Source organism: Rutilus rutilus (genome assembly GCF_951802725.1).
Source record: "Rutilus rutilus genome assembly, chromosome: 9".
NCBI lineage: Eukaryota > Metazoa > Chordata > Actinopteri > Cypriniformes > Leuciscidae > Rutilus > Rutilus rutilus.
The window spans coordinates 25,463,709-25,481,817 of NC_140223.1; the positions used below are offsets into that span (position 1 = coordinate 25,463,709).

Consider the following 18,109-nt stretch of genomic DNA (forward strand, 5'->3'; position numbering starts at 1 on the left):
GGTGTAGCCATACCATTTTGATATCTTTGTAAGACCCTATAGACCAGTGGCAAGGGAAAACAAATGTCGAACCTAAAACTAACTTTACCGCGCTCAACCACCATTAGTAATCGCTGGCGTTCAGCATGGAGGGAAGGAAGGGTGGTCGGTCGGTTGGTCGGTCGGCCCATCTCGGATTAATGAATCTATTTATTTATTAATTTATTAATTTATCTGAGATGCCGGAGCGCCGTTCCTGACCGTTCTGGCCCACTTTAACCCCTGTATATATATATATATATATATAAACAGAAAAAGATCAACGACATTCACCATAATGATCTTTAATAGACTTGGCCTGTTCTGAGGAAGTGGTCTGGGAAAAAGGGCCAGTGAACTTTGATTTGCTCTTTTAATGCTGTTATTTGGCTGTTTTGTGCTGCATACTGTAGAATCATTACAGAGAGAATTGTGGGTAATGACTAACTTCAGGGTGATGTGATGCAGAATAAACCTCTAAAGGCCACTGCAGCATTACTAAAGGACATAAAAACAACAAAAAACTAAATATCTAAATAAATTGTACAATTATTATCCATAATAAAAAAAATATATTAAACATTTTTTAAAGGAAATATCTACCGAACTTTAGATAATGTGCAATTTTAAAAAAGCACATAGAACAAAAAATATTTCTATACATTCATTATATTATATTATATTATATTATGAAAAAAACATTTCACAAAAAAAAAAAAAAGTATAGTTTTGTTCAAACCAAAAATTCACATTTAACACCACACACAAGTTTTTACATACATCTTACAAACATCTGTATTATGCTATAATCTCTATTCCATTAATCAACAGTCATTCAAAAAGAATATGGATACATATAGCAAGGTAATACAATACAAAGCTAGTCGTTTATGATAAAAATCATGCTGCTCATACATAATAAAAATCAACTCCTGCTACACAAGAAAATACAAAAAAAAAAATCCCTATTTTCTGTCCTAACAGATTGCTGGCCATTAAATGTGTTTAACATGATCCATGCAGACACCGTAAGGTTTCCGAGAGGCCTGTATTAGCTAACATATCTAGTGTTTCGCTGTACAGCCGTTCACATCGCCTGCACCTCGTGTTGTTGGATGCTGTTCCCCAGCCCGGGGTAGTAAAAAGCCCTGCCTTTACATAAAAGACTACATTTTAAATAGCTTTTGTCATTAATGCTTTATTAATTGCCTGAGGCGAAGCTAACCCGTCACTGAGTGTGTTGGAAAAGTATGACACTTTTAGGTCAGCTCGAGTGCGCTTGCTGAGCCGCAGCGCGGGGCTGAAATGGAACGGGAGGCAACAGGGAACAACCATTACGATGATGAAGTGATGGCGCTCTGAAATATGTGCATGTTGAGCGATGTTTTACTTTAAATGTTTATGAAGAAAAATGTTGATTTCACAAAAATCGTACATATTGACGAAAAAAAAAAGACATAGCCGAAGCTGCTCGGAAGGTACATGAACTAAATGTTGTTGCAAATCTTGTCTGTTGGTTTTTTTGGGAACTGGATGATACCAATTTTGGTTGATTGATAGGACTAAAAAGAGAAACTCTTCGAGGAATTGTTTATTCAATTCCTCACAGTTGCAGCTAGTAATGTTGTCCCTATATCATCACAACAGTCAGGCACTAATGACTCGTTTCTTTTGACGGCAACAAGCCTGTTTAGACATTGCAATGTACAAAAAACTGATGTCTGATTACCTTCACATCTGCAGTATCACGTTGGCAGTGCCTCCACGAGCGGGCGATACCGGAGAAAGTGCGGTTTGGGTGATCAAACTTGTTGCCGTTGGCGTTTAGGAAGAACGTGGTGAAAGGCTCCTGCAATTAAGCAGACACAAAAACAACACTGTCACTTATTGACCCAAATAAGCTCAAAAACATCTTGTGTGAAAATAACTGTAGCGGGATCACATGATTCTGACTGCTAATTAGGCGCTTGTTTAGAGAAATCTGCACTGGTTTGCAAAGTGCTAATGCTATTCAGAGCCCAAGACATCAGCGGAATAAATAAAGTAAATTCATCTGCATTCATTTCTATGGTAATTGGATTCAATCTCGTGATGGAGACCTTCTCCATTGCTCTGGGAAACGTTCTGTTTGCACAAACATCTCAATGTAGGGACTCATCTGTCAGATTATGGAGAGTTTGTGGAGGTTTTTTTTTTTTTTTTGTCCTCTCATTTTCTATAACAGTGCCCGAGGCAGAGTTAATTATATGGCCTGTTGACTGAGGAGCCCAGCTCTGGCTCTAATTGGCAGATTCAGGGTCATCAGTCTGGGCTGGCAGTGTGAGGAGTTGACATGGAGATGCTGGATCAGCCAGAGGAAAAGATGATGGTGTCTCCAGTCTCAGTCGTGAGAGCTGCCAGGGGAACCTTCCAAATCATCATCATCAACGCAATGGGCCGCCTGGGAAGAGCCAATTACTAAGTTATCATTATGTGTTTTAATTTTTTTCTCTCAAAGATGGATAGACCGAATCCTCATTAAAAGAGGTTTGATTATACAGCAATCTTTTAAAATGAACAAAATGATACATTTTAATGCCTTTTCAATCAAATTACACAATTATTTTTTAGCTTTGAATACAAATACACTCGGTTTAGACTGCATTCATCATAAATTCAAAAGTATGCAGATCTCATCAAAATACTCTGCATGACTGGTTTGAGCTCTGGCATCAAATGAAATGCAGTGGGAAAAAATGCATTATGTAACAAAACAATCGTTTATTATTGCAAGACAGAGTGATATTATGATGTAACAAATGTAGGAAAACTAAAGCATCAGGAGATACTCAAACCCAATCTCCTCTTAACCTCAGAAACAACTTCATTTTCTTTGCTGATCTAGGCTTCTTTTTTTTGTACCAGTCCATTTGTCCCAGATCAGCGATTGGAGACTCAGGGCAAGCGAGGACGTTAGCAGGAGACAATGATGGACATGTTTCCCAGCGCTGTCTGAGAGGCATAAAGCTGTCACGTACCAGCCTGTAAATCATTACGCAGAGGTTTTTGACTTCTCTTTCACATATGCCTGTTTACCAGCCTGTGAAATCCACTCACCGGCTCTCTGTAGCGGAACATCAAGCTCGCGGATTGAGATGTAGGGGCTGATTCACTTGTGCGGTGAAAGGACGCGCTAACGTGCGCTTTGACTGACGGAGATTTCATCCACTAACTGGGCTCGGGGTTATCGTATTGGAATGTTGTATGTATACACAGACTCTTGACAGCATCATTTCTAATGTAATGGCAAAATTGCGTGATGCATTTTCAAAAATATTCATTTTTGCATGGGGTCATGTAAATATGAGAATTGTAATGCAATTCAAACCTTCAAATCCAATATAAATGAGTGTTTGTGTTGTAATCATTCAAATATTCATGAAGGGGTGACGCAATTGTGCTTCTTCCCTTTCGAAAACTGATCTGCATGATATTACAATCACAGAGGGCATAATATGAGCCAGAAGCAGCTCAACTTGGTTAACTATCCAGTAAAAACTAGGTACTTCCCAGATGTTGAAGGTATCAAATTCCTTGCATCCATCCAATCAACGAGACTTACGTTTCGGACCAGCCAGTGGAGGGTGGAGGCTGCGGTGGAATAGTGAGTTGTGTAGTGGCAGGGTGGAGTTTCCTCATCCCAGGATTCATAACGATCGGCGTAGAACACAGCGCGCTTTGGGTTCAGCGCTCCGATTGGCTGAGGAAACACATATAAGAAAAAAATCAGGAAGGTTGTCTATATTTAACAGGTCAACATTGCATTATCTTTGGTTCTGTGCACTATGTAAGAAACATAAGCAATAGTAAGGACATTTTCATTTTTCAAAATCTTTTGATTGATTTAAATTACATCCAGCAAACACGCACAAGCGAAAAACAAACCATTCCCCACAAACTGTTACGCTGACAGAAGCCATGTTGTTCTCATTCCGTGCACTTTCCATACACAAACGATAACCAACCGTCACATAAAGAAGACTTATGCCGCACATTACATATGTGGAGCTGAGAGGTTTGCGTGCGACGGTGAGTGTGTGTGTGTGTGTGTGTAGTATCTTCATGAATGTTTGATAGAGGAGGCTGAGCAGAACTCCTTGAGGAAAAACAAGTGGATTTTTTCTTGAGGATTGTCTGTCACGCAGTATTACTATCCAATGTACTCTTATTGGAGGACCTTGAGGATTCGCTCTGGGTCAATTTGTGCCTGCTAGTGCACTGGGTTTAGAAATGGTGTTTAGAAATAGCTCAAATACTCAACTCGTGAGTCATCATGATATATTAAATACAGCGTATTGTGCAGAATCTGCGCATATCTGGCTTACTTGAACATACCCGTCACTACGCAACAAATAACGGCACGCTTGTTCATTTGCATTGAAGCAATAGCGAAGATTAAAAAGCATTGGTTAACAGAAAAGACATTTTCCAAAATGCTAAATTTTTTGGGATGTTCTTTGTACTGTATTGATCTGTCCACCTAAAATACATTTTTTGGTGAAAAGGATGAAAGAGGAAGGGAGGAGATTGCTGGATGACAGGATTTTGTTTGAATAAGAAATGAATGTATGAAATCCAAATTTGATATAAGCTGTGAAGTACTTAATCTGGTTTCTTTGTCTCTGGTTCTTTTTGGGCAATTAACATTTCTGAATGGCCGGTAACTTAAAAATTAAGTCACTAAATTGGCCGGTCAGTGAAAAAGTTAATTTCAAACCCTGGTTATGTATGTTATTTCCATCAAGATTTCCATCTTTTCTTTCAGTCTGGGGGACAAAAGGAGAAATTTTGAAGAATTGTTCAAGTGATTTGCTGAAGGAACTAGTGACATTTTTGTCTGGTTTTGTGGAATTGGCCATTAAATTGTACTGTATTGATCTGTCCACCTAAAATAAATTTACATAAATACATTTTTACATAAAATACATAAGCAGTATTGAAAACATTTAGCTCAAAAGAATGATTCATTCACAAATCGAACATTATTACTTCTCTCATGAACGCTCCAAATTTATACTGAAAAACAACCTAATTTTTGAAGTGAAAGTGAAAAGATGGTGACAGACTTTTTACATTTGAGCAAGACGGAATAAAGTTATTTGGTTTGCCTGTAAACTAAATCTATATAGAGTTAGCTGTACCATGTCTGTTTCTATGTGTTTATGTGTGTGTAAGGCAAGCTGAAAGGCCTCAGATAAAGACAGAGAGTAATCTGGCCTGGCTTAACCCTGTCTGACCTGATTTACACCCTGTGTGTCCACACTGCTCTGCCTTGACCATCCTTCTGCTGTTAAACCACTCTAGAAAATCCTGCACAATGTCTAGAGTAAACACTCACACTGGCATTTATTCGGCCCTGGAATTTTCTCTCCCTCCCTTTCACTCTCTCTTCCACACATACGGATGTTGATAAACCTGTCATCATACAACATAAACAATTTGTAACAGTCTCTCTTCTCTAAATCCTGTAATGGCTGAAAGTCAAACTTAGACAGAGGATGTATCCAACTACATCATAAGCACTATTCAGACTGTAATTGTTTCTCAGGGTAACATCTGTAAAAGAACATCTGCATGGATCCCCCATGATGAAAACATCTTCATATTTGTTAGTATTGCTCATTGCATGCAAACACATCAAACATCAGCACTTTGCAGTGGTTTTGCAGAACAAGTTTTGGGCCAAATCATCCATGTAAAGTCAGAAATTATGATAAACAAGTATCAGTGTTATCCTAAATATTTGTTATTATATTTTCTGTTTTCAATTTAATTTCAGTTTAGTTTAAGGTTTAGTCATTTTGTCTGCGCTTTTGTCATTTTATGTTTTTATATTTAGTATTTTTTTGAATTTTTATTTCTGTTAATGTTTATTTCAAGATTTTTTTTTTTTTATGGTTTTAACTATAATTATCCTGATATATATTAAAAAAATCATATAAAATATTAGTCTCCACAAGCAAAATAGAAAATTATTCTGTCAAAACAAAAAGGTAATTGGATGCAAAAGTAAAACACCTGTTTACATAAATATACAGAAAAATCGAAATTACAACGTTTCAAAATTAAAAGCATTGCATTTCATTTTGCCACTGGCGACTTCAAGCTTATTTAGTTGTTTCGTCAGACCTTCTTGCAAATGAGGATTGTGACCAAGTAAAATATTTCTTTAAAATAGCTCGTGAAGCCCAGTCAAGCTTTTAAGACACCTATAATTTTTAACAAAATAAGCAGTCATCGTTCCATTAAGAAACTTTTAAATTGGAACAAATTGGCCTCCATAGCTTTTCAATCAACGGGCGGCACAGGTTCTTGGGCAGTCAATATTAATATACTACGTGTTATTGACGAGAAGGACAGCTCCGGCCCTAGAGGGAGATCAATACTCCCTGAGATCTCAAAGAGTCGAGTGTGAGCGTGGGACAGCGTCTGCTTGTTTAGAGCAGTGTGGGAAATTTGTCTAGACTCAAAGCATGGCATAAATAACAGAGCAATGTCATAAGAGCAATCTGCCATTTTCGAATCGAAAGGAGACAACACTACACGGTTTAATGCAGAGGATAATGATCACAAATTCTTAATTTGCTTTTTTTCCCCCAGAAAGATCTGAGCCTATACTTGGATCACGTTTTCGTAAAAAAAAGTGACTTTTTATTTTCTTCCCTCACTTCAAAACCGTTCCTCAACCCTGCTGCTTTTCATTCCTTTCCTTTCTAATGACCATCCAACGCCGATGTTAGCACGGTTGGGGCGAATGAAAGAGAAGTTTATGGAGATCTGCTGAGATTTATGAGCTGATAATGACCTGCCATGTGACGTCTAGGGCTGACCGTGATTGGGTGAGCAGCCACAGGAAGTCTAGCACACTGTAAAAACCTTCTTAGTGGGACCAGCGCTGGCTGCAAGAAGAGTCCATCTCATAGCAGCAAAAAGACCCACTTAACCAGGGAAATATTGTGCTTGGCATGACATGGAGTGTTTTCCCAGGTCAACACAGCAGCTGTGGAACAGACAGGCAACACAAATGTTTTGCAGCGCTGAGTCAAATAACAGCAAAACTGTCCATTTTTATTTTATTTTTTCAAAATGTGGTTTATGTGGGTATATCCTTTAAAACTGCACTATGTTTGGTGTATGGAGTTTTTAGGATTTTTTTGCACATTTTTTGTATCAACAAGCCAATTTAAAAGGACAAAGCAGTGCAGTTAACATCTATGCTAACCGAACTAGCCATGTAGCAATTTACTATTTCCTATTCAAAGTTCAATGACATGCTCAGTGCACTTAACAGGGTGAACAAAGAACCATGTAATTGTCTTGTGCGAGACTCTGTGGGGAATCAGTCTTAAATAGAAAACAGGGCTCGGTGTAAATTTAAGGTTTTCCAGACTCCCGTTCCTCGATCTAGCCTGAGGAAACACCCCGCAACAGATGCTAATAGTGAGAGCAGGGCAGCCGATAAAAGAATCCTAACCCCCCAAAAAATGCAAGTTATACAAAAATACTGTCAAAGACAAAAAACGTATTTAAAGCAAACGGTTTGTCTTGAAGAAAAAACTCTATGGAAAAAGGTACCAGAAGTTGTAATATTTCATACCTTTTTAAATATTAAAGTGATACTAATAGTAATATTATACTGAAATTTACACGCACACACACACACCCCCAACCAGATTATTTTCCTTTTGGTGCAGAATATAAGAAAGTGCTAATTAACTAATTAAATCTGTGTAAACTAATATAAAATATTCACTTAGAAGTACATTTTTATTCATTGATTATAATTAGGACGCATACATCTGTGGGCACAAAATAAAAGTCACCCACATTTATATCACATCACACATCTTCCTCACGTATTTAATGAATATGAGCTCATCCCTTGTGACCTAATTAAAGCAAATCCTCAGGGACACCTGTGCAGGGACAATACTTGTTCAATAAGATAATTAGCTGCGAATTAAAAAAGCTATTTGCTGTATAAGAGGTGATACGATTCAAGAGGCCACACAAAAAGCTTAAGGCATGCATTTATTTGTTAGTTTCTCTATATAAAAGAAAAGCATTTGACTTCGGGTTCAGCTAAACACGAAGACTGTCACGTTTTAAATCGTTTTTATAGAAGATGTAAAGATTTATTGTGCTAATGAATTAAATGCAGACTTCTTTATGCTGTAAGTTTAAAATAATCGCACTGGATGCGCATGTCATTTTGTCTTCATGAATTCATCCGTTTGCATGTTCTTACAGAAATTAAAACAAGAGTACCATGAGATGAATTTATAAATACACTGTCATTATAGTTTACCCACGCTCTAATCACATAGCTGCAGCAGTATGGGCAGCAGATAAAATGAACTTTGTCAAAAAGTCTTCTGGCAAAAAAAAATGCTTCTGACAGGTCTGCTTTGTGAAGCCCATGAAACGTAATGACAACTAACCACAAAACAACATTTGAAACGATGTCTTCCTCTCACCATGTTACCTCATTTTGCTGCATACAATCTACAACCTCAAGAACAATTATCATTCAGTGGGCCACTCTCACATGTTCAAAAGATAAGCTAGTCATTTATCCATCGCAACGCGCCAGAGTGCCGTCTTTTGCTGCAATCTGCGCTACCTCCCCTGGAGAGGCTCATTCTGTATTTTATATATCAGAGAAAATTGCATTAAGGATGTGTGTGCAGGCAGTGTGCTGTCAGGAGGAGTAGCACTTGTTTTCACCGGCCTCGTCAGCCTGCGAGAGCACAATGTGCAGCTTCGGTCTAATGCAATAAAGCTCCTGCAAGTCACAACAAAGCAGATGCGGCTCTGAAAAAGAGGAAGTGGATGAGGGTGGCGGCAGTGAGGAGAAAAAACAGATATGGCATCTCTGAGGGTAAATGCAGCAGGGTTTTTAGAAAGACTGCTCGGCATTACCCATAATGCACTTCTCTGCAGTGAGCTGGTAAACAGCTCGAAGGCAGAAAGAGGTCTTCTTTAAAGGCCCACTGAAGTGCCTTGGAAACGCGCAGCTTTGTATGATGCATAACTGAAACATACTGAATGGCTCCTCCCACTTTTCAAATAGCCAATAGCGTTTAGTTTACCTCACAGACTGCAAGTCGTACTTGACAGCACCATGGAAGCGAATCCGAGCACTAATGATATGTTGGATTCAATAGTAGAGGTGTGATTACATTTTAGCCATTTCATTTTTAACCAACATTCAGTTGGAAAATGGAATAAAACTTGAGCGTTTAAGCAACCGAACACACATCTCCAACCAATATTGCTCCGTGATGTGTCAACGGTCGCTTTGGCCAGGTGGTATTTATAGCGTAGGGAGTGGGACGCTTTCGATTCTAGAGAGCATTTGATTGGACAGAAGATGTGATGAGAAGCTGAAGTCCGCGGTGATGTCATAAAAATCCGTGATCCATTTTAGCGGAAGTGAGAGACTGTAAGTTTTGAATGCTTATATCTCCTAAATGCGAATTTTGTCATTGTTTTGGAACACACAAGCTTATTAATAACCTTAAGGCTAACATTTTCATACTAAAAGCTAAAAAACGTACATTTTTATTTCAGGGGGCCTTTTGATTTTAAGTTTTAACAAAAAGGACTCAAATGTAATTAGAGATAAATAAATAAAGAGAGAGAGAGAGAAAGAGAGAGAGAGAACTGGCAACCCAACATATAACTTAACTACTATATTTACATATTATATAAGTTATGTAAAAATGATAAATAGCTCATGGGAAAATGTTGACTGATGATACATGGGGATTCATATTTGGCAAGATAATTGTGTGAACGCAAGTCCAGTCAACTAGAATTATGTTCGCTTGAACAATCAGACATTCATAACAAGAGATTTGCACAACTCAGGTAATTATGTTTGCTGTCAGTTTTCCGCTCTACCTTGCTAGCCCACTCGAAAAGATCCGTTGGAGACACTTCATCTAATTTCCTGTCAAAGCAGGACAAAAGAAGTGGAATAATGTGGTATCGCCGAAGAGAGTTTGGCGTGGTTGCGCTCGGTGCGGGTCTAGGGTATGATAGCTTTGCATTAGCACGCGCCAATTAATAGCTGCGAGCGAGACGGCTTCCCCTTTCTATCAGCCACCTGTCCATCAAAAAGGAAATAATCATTAGATTCTAATAAATCTGTCTGCCATGTCAATGTAGCTGCCATGCAAAAATTTGCTAGTCTTAGCCCCGGGGTGCCCAGAGACCTGTTTTTCGTTATTCGCTGTACAGTTGAATGCACACACTATTGGTGGAATAACTTCAGGTGTGTATTGTAGGTGGGGTTGAGAGGGGAATTATGGTACATATCAAGCGGGATATTTCGGCAGTTCTCCACAATGCTGCCCATCACCACAGCGCTGCAGGGCATTCTCACCAGTATGACTGGCAGCTGTTTCCTGCCGGGCAGGTCATGTGACCACGGCTCACGGAACGGCGGAGAATGGTTTGCGTGTCTGGGGCTCTGGGAGTTGTGTGAGAATGGCAGGTAAGAATTTGAGGGTGTGTTCAGAAGAGCCGGCAGCCCAACTTATATGTTTTCCCAGGAAAGTTTGCAAAGCAAAATGGCAATATTTGCTTTTGGGGTTTATTATATTTACACATTTACAATTAGTCAGTAACTGTACATAACTGGATTGTGTGCTATGCAAACTTTCCCCAAAAAATTGAGAATGCTGTTTCAATTCAACTTCAGTCGCCAAATTTGAACTGAGGTAGCAAACAGGATGCAAAATTGCAATTTGAATGTGAATGTAAGGAAGTGAAATTAAAGTTTATTGAAATTTAAAGAAATTCATATAACTCATATAACTAATTTTGAACTTAAAAAAATTGGTCAAGAGAAACTTCGAATTTTGGATTGATAAAGTCTTTTTAAATCTTGATGTAGAGAAGTATAGAATGAAAGACAAACAGACATAACAATAGACAGAGAGATAGATAGATAGACAGGCAGACAGACAGACAGACAGAAAGACAGACAGATAGATAGATAGATAGATAGATAGATAGATAGATAGATAGATAGATAGATAGATAGATAGATAGATAGATAGATAGATAGATAGATAGATAGATAGATAGATAGATAGATAGATAGATTCCATTTCATATTCCAACTGAACTTCCTGTAGGGTGTGGCCAATTCAAATTCACACTCATGAAGGGAGTTTCCAGTGGATGAACACACATTTTGGCAACATTGGGGAAAAAAAGAACAGGAACTGAACAAAGCATGTTCACCACAAAGCCAAAAAAGCCGCCTACCTCATTATCTACAATAACACACACTCCCCTCCTACGCACATTCACCCCCCCAAGGCTGCACACCCCTCCATACATTATTGAACAAAGGCAGGGGTCTTCACAGCAAGGGACTCGGGAGGGAGGTTAAAGCCCTGTTATTGTCTCAGCAGCACTGAACCTTCAGAGGTTAGAGCCCCAGGTTGGCCAAGGACAAGCGTCAGGACGGCCGCAGGCCTGTGAACTCCTGCTAATGAAGGCAGCTCAAGCTGGTAAACAGCACAGGGTGGATGTCACAAGCATACATTACAATACATCACTGTCTTCCTCAGGCCAGGGGGCTTCTTCTGCCCACCTGGTGCCACGCTGACATGTTCAGGGACTACAGCGCTGTTGGAGAGACATTTTAAACAGATATTGCTGATGCTGAATGCAGAAAGGGTAAGAATTATAGCTAAGGTTAATCACAGTCTTGCAAAGCCAATGGCATTACCGGTCCACAATCTTATTCCGGTCATGAACCATCCACTAGTTTCCACAAAATGGTTGTCAGGAAAAGCCAGAACAATATAGAAGTAATAGTCTTCTAGTCTGCAGATTTAGAAATGAGGATACGAGTGTATAAGGAAGAGAGATAGCTATATAGAGTGAGATACGCTCAGACAGGAATGTGGCTGTTTTCAGGTCAGTGAGCTTGTGAGATGTAAACGTAAGGAAATGAGTGCATGAGAAAGAGAGAATGTGACAACCTGATGAAGGTATAGAGTAGCTGGAGAGGAGAAATGTAGGCAGAAAAGCAGATGATTTACTGCACCTCTAAAGCATACAAATCTAAAATGATGAACTCTGTGAGTGCACTTAATATAGGAAGTCCTCTCTAGCTAAAACCAGATTGAAGCTATTGAGAGAAAATACCTGAAAGAAAACACTGACCAACCCTAAATGTTCGAGTAGATGCGGATGGCTGCTTGATGTTGAGTTTGATTTATTTGTAATGTGCACACACACACACACACATAGAGAGAGATAGACAGATAATATATAGATGTAAATATGTGTTTTGTACCTTTGAAAGATCCCTGAAGTTGCTGGGAATTGTCAGGTCCAGCTCTTCTGACTCATAGTTTGTAAGGACCCACGGGAAAACAGGATACTGGTTCAGATCATTGTATGTCCTTCCTGAAAGAGTAAAGGTATTTGAAATTAGTATAAGGCAGGTGGGAAACCAACATGTAGCACTGCAGCTGTCGACCCATAGTCATGTTGGACCGAGTTATTGACTACGGGTTATTGTGCTTTCCTCTCGGTGAAGGGGTGTGAGAAGATCCCTTCCTATAGGACATTATAAATTCATAATATGGTAATATCAATGACATATTGCCTCATTAATAAAAAGACAGAAACAAGTGTGTTGCGTGTAATGACAAACACAGTATTCCACTGCGAGCTAAGATGATAACAACGACTCAGGTTTTCATAATAACATGTACAGTAATAGAGTTTTCAACGAGATGAACGGGCAGATGTTGGTGGGGTTGTCTGTCACAGCGCCAAATGACTGTATTACAGCAGTGGAGGGTTTTAAAAGCTTTTCTTGGTTAAAGTTTCCTGAAAGTGAAAATTGTGTGGTGAAGTTGTGGAGTGGGTGTAATTAAAGGCATGCAAATTCTTCCAGAAGATGACACCGTACCCTTGACACCCCTCCCTGTGGCACAGTCAGGCCTCTCCTCTGATTGGCCAGAGAGTTGTGGTAACCATGGAGACCTATACGAAGTATCCATGACGGAGCACATATGCGGCAATGCAATAGACGCCAGATGTGCCTTTGTCTTTTTCTCCTTCCATTTCTCTCTCTTCATCTTTCCTTATCTCACTCGCTCTCTTTCTGCCCTGCGTCTGTTTTCTTGCTGCTAGGAATATGGATTTCAGATGGTAAGAACTGTCACAGGAGATCCAATCATAAGAAGAAAGCTATAAAATGGCTTATCTCTCTTCTAAATGCCCTATAATTTCTCTCAGATGACAGTTTCACTGAGTATGATATGTGACTCATAAAAAGCTATGAATGCAAACTTTAAATATATATATATATTTTTTTTTTTGTGGTAAGAAGTCTCTTTTGCACACCACAGCTGCATTTATTGGATAAAAATACAGTAAAAACAGTAATATTGTTAAATATTTCAATAATTTTATATAACTGGTTTCAAATTTAATATTTGAATAATGTACAGTAATTTATTCCTGTCACAGCTAAGCTGAATTTTCAGCATCATTACTCCAGTCTTCAGTGTCACATGATCCTTCAGAAATCATTCTTTTCAGTTCTTTCTTATTAATAATTTATTAGTTTATTTGTAATTTTTAGAAATGATTTCTAATCTTTCTCTTTATATATGTATACTTATATATATACATTTAGTATAACGTTTTTATTTATTCACTGTATACACACATGCACGCGCACATGCACACACACACGTGCGCACACACACGCACATGCACACACACTTTACTTTGTTTGAGGAAAAACTAGTATGTGGCAGATTGTGCTCCAATCTTATATATCGGATTTTCTATGGAAGAAAACTGTAGTCATGAAATCACCCCCACCAAAAAAGCCTAAAAAATGATTTTTGGAAAATGGCAATTTGATATATATCCCTGTAAACCCACTATGAGACATTGCAAAGGTGCTGGCGTGATTTGTGCTTGCTGTATGGACAGAAAAGTTTCCAGACTCGTCTGGCTACCGCTGTGATCTGGAGCTCTGAGGACGCCACTGAAGCTTGGTTATGTTGATACACAGAATCTCTTACAGAAGGGATACAGTGGGGCTATTTCATCTTTACAGTGCGATTACTCAGACGACGACTGGAAGCCTGGTATTTCCTGTGGAACTCTGAGAGGGCACAAAGTAAACCTGATCCTGACCTTTAATCAAAAGGTTAAAATCCTCCGAAGTGGTACTAACCCACAGGGGCATCTCAGTTCAGATGACTGACTGAGAATAGCAGGAGAGCATGTGTGGAGAGTTTGATGATGTGGGTTTTGGTTCTGGGTTCTTCAGGCCTGTCATGATGGTTGGAGATGATAGTGTGTGTGGGATAATTACCAGACCCATCACAAATGACTGTCATTAATCTTCCTCTTAAACGGCCAACTCTAAGAGCGTACAGATAAAACACTATGATTTATAAAGCCCTCAAGTGGTTTTATACAATATGAGCAGTTTAGTTTTAATGCTGTTAATTAAACAAAACATGCCATGAATTACTCCGTTGCAATTATTATGATAAACATAATATTATCACTGATTATTTGAAGTAACAATGCTACAAATAAAGGACAGTATTTTCTTTTTTCTATCAACACAATACTTTTATATGCACATAAAAATAATAATCAATGCAAAACACTGGTCTTGTCAGAGCTGTGAGGCTGCAATGGATAGACAAAACAAAACAAAACAAAACAAAACAAAACAAAACAAAATAAAATAAAATAAAATAAAATAAAATAAAATAAAATAAAATAAAATAAAATAAAATAAAATAAAATAAAATAAAATAAAATAAAATGGGGATCATAGCCTGGTATCATGGTATTCAGATACTTACACTGACACTAAACCAATTCATCCCGAAACCTGAGCGCAATGATCTTGAGATATTCCGGGTCTAGGATGAGGTAGACTTGATTAACCAGGTTAATGCCACATGGTGAAGTGGGGCCGAGAGGAGGAAAAAAGGTTGAGATGAGGGGAGGTTGAGCTGACAGGACCGAGGCCCGGGTGGAAGATGTTAATATCACCGCAATAGTGTTTAATTAGGAGCGGACCGGCTTCACATTAACACCCCTCTTTCTCTCCTGTCGTTGGGCCCGGGCTTCACTGACACCTCTGTCAGCACAGGTCATTACCACTCTTGCCTTTAATGAATTTTACCCCATTCCAACTCTGCCTTACATCTAATTAGCTGACAATAATGTTTCGAACTCAAGCCGGAGCTAAATATAAATATGCATGAATATGCAGCACGAGCAGGGATGACACATTTCAGTGTCAAGAGGAGGTGTGTGTGTGCGCACAAATTCTCACTAGTTCACATCAGAGACTTTGCAACAGAATATTTCAACTCTGCACACACACTCACAGAGACACACTAATTATCCCAAAGAGTCCACGGCTCTCACTTCTGCGCAACGATAGAGCGTCTGAGTACGAAGGGAAAATATAGCTCCTAAATAAATAATGAGGGGAAAGACAGTACATTTCTTTTTGTTTGAAAAAAAAAAAATGGTTTAAATGTTATTATCTTTAATATAATTTGCCATGTCCACAAAAAGATTCTAGCAGACGTATTTTTTAAACACTGATCAGTGGACAAATTCAACATTCCCATCAAAGCCGATGTCAAATGTGACTTAGAATGGTCCAAAATACTTAAGTTTTTAAAATGACTGATTAATACTGACAAGCAAATCAATTCTGACCTGCAATGGTATTGAGAAACATCAGGTACTCAAAGTTCGAGATCTCTCGTCTTTGCCAGCGCTGAGTCATATTTGAGGACTTGAAGAGCTGACGAGGGGTGGCCAAAGAAATCCGCCTGCAACAAAAAAAAAAGCACAAAACTTCACCAATAAGCAGGGCTCAGGTCCAGCTTGACATTTGCTTTCATTTTCCTTTGATTATTGTGGACTTGGCTTGTTCCGCAAATGGATTATAACTCAAAATATGACATTGTAACATTTAACTTAAAAAAAAAAAAAGACAAAAGAGTACACCAGCTCACACACGCGAGGCTGTCACGCTCTTTACTGTGGTGTGTAATGAATGCATCAGTTCCAGCAAAAGAGATTCTTTGCAGATGACCCTAATGCGTCTTTGCTCTTGAAGTATATGCAGCACACATGCTAAAAATATGAGAACAACAGAGAATTCTGGTGCGGTGCCTGAGTCGGACCTCTCTCGGAGATTCTCATTCAGGATTCGTTTGTATCCTCCTATGTGTTTTTATTATAGGGACCGAAAAGCCTGGCGAAGTTGTTGTGGCCTGCGTCGAAAGAACGAAATACAGGCCGATTGAAGATCGAAGATGTGTTTTTTGAATAATTCTGTGCAACTTCCCTGTACTTATTCTGACTAAAAACAAGAGAATTAAGAACTTATTATTAGCCATGATAATTCATTGCTGAACATAATGAAGCATTAATACACAGATGAGCAAAACATGTTGGTCCTCCGCGTGCTGCCAAAACAGGGCCTGGAGGCCAAGGCAACACCTTGAACTCTTCATCATTTTCCTGAACAATGTGTGCAGTGTCCATTTCCTGCTGAAAGGGGTCACTAACTTCAGTGAACACCATTGTCATGAAGGAATGTACCTGGTCTGCAACAATATTTAGGTAGGTGGGACGTGTCAAATTTACATCCACATGACTGGCCGGATCCAGGGTTTCCCAGCAGAACATTGCCCAGATCATCACACTCCCTCTACTGGCTTGTTGTCGTCCCACAGAGCATCCTGCCTCCATCACTTCCGCAGGTAAACGGCACACGTACACGGCCGTCCACGTGATGTAAAAGAAAACGGGACTCATCAGACCAGGCGATCTTCTTCTACTGCTCCACGGTCCAGTTCTTACACTCGCGAACCCATTGTAGGTGCTTTCGATGGTGGACAGGGGTCATCATAGGCACTCTGATTGGTCTGTGGCTGAACAGTCCCATACGCAGCACTGTGGTTGTGATACATTCCTCCCATAACCATCATTAAAATTGTGTGGCCCTTCTGTTGTCTCAGACTAGCCTTCGTTTGCCTTGGCGCACAACACCATGTGTACACTTACTGTGACTAGCATGGCACTAGACTTCAGTTGAAATACTCTAAAGAATATGGGTTTATTCGGTAGGGTCAGTCAGGGACAAACATGCAAAAACACCCATGCCGCAAGTACTTTAACTACCTCTACCTCAAAGTATTCCAAATTGTTGAACAGCAAAGGAGCACACTCAGGATCAATCGTTTCTGACATTTGATGTGGTCATCATGCTAGACTTTTAAACAAAATAAAGACGAAGTAAACATTGTTTTGAACAATATTTTGAAAGGCAACCACGTGCAGGTGTTCCAGAGAACTAGAAACAGACTTGCCTGGCCTGTGGAAGGCCGTAACTTGTGCCGACGCCCACGCGAGGAAGACTGTAGACCACCTTCTTCACTGTGGCCTGATCGGGGAAGTTAAACATGACGGACGCTGAGGGAGGCAATGATGTCACATGTTAAACAAAGGCCTACAGTAGAGCAAATCCAAATATGAGTAAACATTTCCACAAACGGTACAAAGACTTCAGAACGGGTAAACAAATGCTGCTTAGCAATCATTCAGTCTCACACTATTCTCAATTTTGAGGACATAAATTATAATATAAAGAAAAGAGATGACAAATCTCTTAAGTTAACACGGCGGTCTGTTACTTGAGGAGCTACTTTGCAGCACTATTATGACAAACTGAATCTGAGGAAATGGCTTAAATACCTTTTGATTGGTTTGTTATCAAATTTTGATTTTGACTTAAATGTGTAGATATTTTGTACTTTACTCCTTTGTAGCTTAGAATAGCTCACTTATTGGGCCTGTAGAGGGGGATTTATCCATAAAAAATTGTCCTGGGGTCCCGTATTCCAAACTGTTGAAAGAACTAGCATGAGTTTCCATGCTGGTTTATGCTTGTTTTGGTGCTAGTCTCACTGGTGAACCATCATATAGTCATGCTATTCACCAGTAAAAT

The 18,109-nt window shown here is 39.2% G+C and overlaps 1 protein-coding gene across 3 annotated transcripts in view; it reads right to left on the reverse strand.

Moving 5' to 3' along the window:
• Nucleotides 1–18,109, reverse strand: part of nbeab (neurobeachin b) — a 284,815-nt gene that overhangs the window by 33,930 nt on the left and 232,776 nt on the right. For all 3 annotated transcript variants that reach the window (XM_084419403.1, XM_084419404.1, XM_084419405.1), the window contains 5 exons: nucleotides 17,472–17,574; nucleotides 15,808–15,923; nucleotides 12,380–12,492; nucleotides 3,620–3,757; nucleotides 1,748–1,867 (listed from right to left, as the gene is read on the reverse strand). In XM_084419403.1, coding sequence (XP_084275529.1) covers nucleotides 1,748–1,867; nucleotides 3,620–3,757; nucleotides 12,380–12,492; nucleotides 15,808–15,923; nucleotides 17,472–17,574 — 590 coding nt within the window. The remainder of the gene's footprint in view (nucleotides 1–1,747; nucleotides 1,868–3,619; nucleotides 3,758–12,379; nucleotides 12,493–15,807; nucleotides 15,924–17,471; nucleotides 17,575–18,109) is intronic.